This window comes from Chrysochloris asiatica, unplaced genomic scaffold, assembly GCF_000296735.1.
Source record: "Chrysochloris asiatica unplaced genomic scaffold, ChrAsi1.0 scaffold00233, whole genome shotgun sequence".
Lineage (NCBI taxonomy): Eukaryota > Metazoa > Chordata > Mammalia > Afrosoricida > Chrysochloridae > Chrysochloris > Chrysochloris asiatica.
The window spans coordinates 4397949-4403335 of NW_006408751.1; the positions used below are offsets into that span (position 1 = coordinate 4397949).

Consider the following 5387-nt stretch of genomic DNA (forward strand, 5'->3'; position numbering starts at 1 on the left):
GATTGGCAAAATGGCAGCATCAGTGGGCTCAAGCGTGGCAACAATTGTCAGGTTTGCCCAGGACCGGGCAGTGTTTCATTCTGTTGTGCATAGGGTTGCTATGAGTTGGTACTGACTTGATGGCACCTAACAACAACAACACCCTACCAAGATTTAGTCATACACTGTACTATTTACATGAATCATGGCAAAAGCATAAACTGGTAGAATTTCACTGGGAATTAAAGATAGAGCATCTGTCTAAGCAGAATCTATAACTTAAAAAAACTACTACTAAAGTAATTCCAGAGTAATACATTGCCCTGGTAGCATAGCAAGTGTGAATTGGGCTGCTAACTGCAAGGTCAGCAGTTCAAATCTACCAATTTCTCTGTGGGAGAAATATGAGGATTTCTTCTCCCATGAATACTTACAGCCTTGGAAACCTTATCTGGGTTCACTGAGTTGGAACTGACTCCACAGCACACAACCAACCACCAATATACTGCCCACGCTTGCTTTCTCTTGAAAGGAAAGAAAAATGAGGTTATTTTCCGCCTTAAAAGCCTACCTATCACTAAAACATACACTTTTTTTTTTCAAATCCACTTTTTTTATTACATTTTGGAGTTCTGGTATGGTGCCATAGGAGAATCTCTCGACCTCAAGGTGGTTTGGAACCACAAGGTCAGTGATTCAAATGCACCAGCTGCTCCTCAGAAACCCTATACAGAGTCGCTATGAGTCGGAACAGACTCAGAGGCACAAAACAACAACAAAAGTTGCACACAAATGTTCATAACATTATTATTTGTAACAGTCAAAAAGTGCAAACAGCTCAAATGTCTATCATTATTGAGTGAATCAGAAAATAATATGGTATATCCATATAATAGAATATGACTTGGCAGTAACAAGGAGTGAAGTATTGTATGGATGAACACTGAAAATATGTTAAGTAACAAAAGCCAGTCACATGTTGTATGATTCCATTTAGTCAAAATGTCCAGCATACATGACTCCATATAGGCAGAAGATTGGAGGTGACAAGGATTGGGAGAAGAGAAAAGGGGAGTGACTGCTAATGGATAATTAGGGTTTCTTTACGGGGTGAGGAACGTAATCTGGAACTAGGGGATAATTGTTGCAAAACTTTATTAGTATAATAAAAGATATTGAATTGTTCACCAAAGATGTGTATGTAATGCTAAGTAAGTTAAGTCCCAACAAAGATGTTAAAAAATCAAGTAATGTGAGTTCGGCAGTCAGGAAACATGACGTGACCGACGGTTACTGGGAGTTTGTACTCTCTGTTGCTTCCATGTTCTCTCAGAACCTCCATGTTCGCCCTCACCATCTCTGTGGGCGCCCTGTTCTTCCTGCACATCTTCGATCAAAGCATGGACACGATCTACGAGCACATCAACGACGGGAAGCTGTGGAAACACATCAAGCACAAGTGCTAGCAATAAGAGTAGCTTCTCGGAAGGCCTCATCCAGGTGAGAAGGACCAGGTCCACCCTCGGCTGTCCAAAGCCAAGGCCTCAACTTGAAGATGATGTTCAAGTTACTCTTCACAGACCACCTTTACTTGCTGGCGAAATGGCTTTCCCTAATAAACTCTTAACTTCTGCTGTGTTTGAAGAATGTTCAGTCAAAATCATCAAGAAATAAATGTAAATTATTTTTTGGGGAAAAAAATCAAGTAATAAAAGTGGGCACAGGACATGAACAGACATTTCACCAAGGAAGATATCCAGGCAGCCAACAAATATATGAAGAAATGTTCACTATCATTAGCCATTGTTGTTAAGTGCAGTGGAGTCTGTTCCCACTCATAGCGACTCTGTACAGGGTTTTGGAGGCTGTAAATCTTTACGGGAGCAGAAAGCCTCATCATTCTGTTTTGAACTGCTGACCTGAGGTTAACAGCCCGATTCATAACATGCTACCAGAGCTCCTTATCATTGGCCATTAGAGAGATGCAAATCACAACAACAAGGAGATATCTCATTCCAACATTAACAGCAAAGTTTTTAAAAACTGAAAACAACAATTGCTGGCAAAGGTATGGAGAGACGAGGACCCTCACACATTGCTGGTAGGACTATAAATGTTTTAACTTTTCTGGAGAAAGTTGGAAATAGAAATATCTTATAATCCAGCAATTCCTCTACTTAGTATAGATCCTCAAGAAATACGAGCCAGGACATGAGTAAATATATTCACAACAATGTTCATTGCAGCACTATTCACAATTCCAAAAAGATGGAGACAGCCTGACTGCCCAACAATGGAGAGATGGATAAACAAACTTTGGTACATACACACAATTAAATGCTATGCAACTTTGAAGAATAACAATGAATATGTGACATACCTCATAACTTGGATAAACCTGGAGGATATTATGCTGAATGAAATTAGTCAATCACAAAGGGACAAATATTATATGAGACCATTATTTTGAAATTTTAAGATAAGCTTTTCAGACTAAAAGAAATATTCTTTGATGGTTTGCATCAAATGGATAGGAGGGAAGATCAAGTAATTCACTGGTTAGAGGGTAGACATATGTTGTTAGCTCAGATGATGGGGATGGCAATATACAAGAAGGAGAAGAGCAATATACAATAAGGGAGTGGGTGGCAGAAGAGCAATGAAGACAGGTAAAGACAGGGAGGTAATGCATGGGCTAAACAGGACAGATATAAATACTGATGTATACACAACATTGGAACAACTGTTCTGTTTGTAGATACATGGATTGAGACATAGGCTGAAAATGGGTGACAGTTTGAAAGAGAAAACAAAAAATCATTCTTTGATGGTTGCCAAGGGTCAGAGAGATGGGAGAGTAGTCTCAGGTGGCAAGAAGGATAATGTATAAGAAGAGGGAGGTTGGCAGAAGAATGTTGAAAACAAACAAAGACAAAGGGAGACACACAAGGGCTAAAGGGGATAGAAGTCAAAAGTGTTATAATTTCAACCTTGAAACAACAATCTTCTGCAGGTAAATACATGGATAGAGATACATGCTGGATGGCTATTGGAGGAAGAGTGGAATTCAAATTTTTTTTTATCCTACAGATGGAGGATATTGGTAAATGAGTATTTACGTTTCCTGCAAACACAATTTTTTAAATTTGGAAGAGCGTACAGCAGACAAAATGATGAAAATTTCTTGGATATTATCAAACATATTATAACACTGAGTAGTTGAGCCTGGGAGCTCAAGACCATAGTCTCAGGGGACACCACCGTAGTCAATTGGGCTAACATAGTCCACAAAGATAATGTTCTATGAAGGTGAGTCAAAAATTATCCATACTCTGACTGTAGAATTTACTTTAACCGATTTTTAGAAAGGATAAATGCATCATCTTTTGACGAAATCTCCTTGCTTTTCAATACACTTTGTCCATCTGTCAACAAGTTTCTGTATTCTCTTATTAAAAAATATTTTAGACTGAGTTGTCTTCACTTCTTCATCAGAGGTGAATCTTCATCCTTGACGGGATGCTTTCAGAGGACCAAACAGGTGAAAGTCCGATGGAGCAAGATCAGGACTATAAGGAGGATACTTTAATACCTCAAAATGAAGTTTTTGCAGAATGTCACCATGGGCAGAGGTGTGAGGACAAGCATTGTCGTGCAAGATCACAAAGCCCATGGGTAGCAGTCCTCTGCATTTAATCCTAAATTTAGGCTTCAGCTCTTCAATGAACATTTCACTGTAAGGAACACTATTGTTTGTTGCACTTTTTCCTGGTAGTGTTCTAATACTGGCCCTTGAGAGTCCCAGAAAACTGTAAGCATCAATTTTCCAAGTAGGATTATTTCATAGGCAGAGGCATGACTGATTTAAAAATTATTTGCTACATAATTCACTGTCACTCATCTATCCGACAGAATCATTTCATGTGCATGTGCAATGTTGTCACCAATCATGGACATGGATGGAGATTTTAATATTATCAGAATGTGGGTAATTTTTGGCTCACCCTTGTTATCCTACTTTGGTGAGAAGCATCTGGAATATTAAAAGCTCATGGGCAAGTATCTAAGATGTAGCTATTGGTCTCTCCAAGTGCAGAAGAAAGAACAGTGGTGAACATTGAAGATGCTTATAATGGACTAATTGAACATAGGAACATTGGTCTCCACAACCCTGAGACCAAAATAACTAAATGGTACCCATCTGCCCTGAAAGGGATCACATTAGAGGATGCCATGTAAATTAGGAGACTATGTGGAACAAAATTCAAAATTATTTTTTAAAGAAAGAAAAAGACAAAGCTTACTGGTCAGAAAGAGACTAGGAATGGAGACTAGGCCTTGACCTTGTAGCTTAACTTTAAGGAAGCTACAAAGGAATTTACCCTTGTAGCTTTAACTTTCAGCCAAGCAGTAGATAGGCACATAGGGGAAACAACAACACTAGTAAGGTATGCTTACTATGAATGATGGAACAGTCTATCATTCAAAACCAAAAGGGCAACATGTACCTAAATACAGAGTTGAAAAGGAATGGGAGGGTTGTTGGAATGGAAATAGGAACCACAGGAGGAAGCTGAGTAACTATTATTCCATGGAGGGGATTTAAATCATTGAGATGATGCAGGGTATATTATTTGTTGGATGTAAAACTGAGGATCTTGTCTGTAAACCTTCACTCAATTCACAATAAAAATATTTTAATAAATAAATAATCAAATTATAGAAAAATAAATAATTTGGTGTATTGCTGCAAGATGAGCATCAGACTGCTAACCCTCCAGCCATTCTTCATAAATCCTCAGAAAGACGACAGCATACAATAACAACAACAACATACACCTAAATAGGCATGTGAATGTCCAAGTGGTATAGTGAGTGAGTTACGAGTTGGGCTACGAACCATAAGCTCAGTGATGTGAATCCACTAGCTGAGCTGTGGGAGAAGGATGAGGTTTATACAGGGTTGAAACTGACTCAACGGCACCTAACAATGACCGCAACAATACACTTAATTATGTGAATTAAGAGATTATTTCCTCTGCAACATGGTTAACATGTATATGTTTACAGAATCTGTTTGAACCTGGTTTTAATTCAGGACTGAAGATAATTATATGAAAGACCATCCTAGTTTTCCTTGGCAAACGGAGTTACCCCCTGAAATGTTCCTGTTGTTGTGGTGGTGACATCAAGTCGGTACTGACTCTTAGCAACCCTATGTACAACAGAATGAAACACTGTCTAGTCCTGGGCCAACCTAACTATTGTTGGCAATGCTTGAGCCCATTGATGCTGCCATTTTGTTAATCCATCTCATTGGAGGTATTCCTCTATTTCTCTGATCCTCCACCTTACGAAACATGATATCCTTCTCCAGTGACTGATCCCTCCTGACAATATGTCCAAAG

General features: G+C 38.9%; 1 protein-coding gene across 1 annotated transcript in view; it reads right to left on the minus strand.

The window, feature by feature from the left end:
- Positions 1-1244: 1244 nt before the first annotated feature.
- The window catches only part of TTK (TTK protein kinase), a 144664-nt gene continuing 140521 nt past the window's right edge, over positions 1245-5387 (minus strand). The window contains exon 20 of the mRNA XM_006873279.1: positions 1245-1415. Coding sequence (XP_006873341.1) covers positions 1245-1415 — 171 coding nt within the window. The remainder of the gene's footprint in view (positions 1416-5387) is intronic.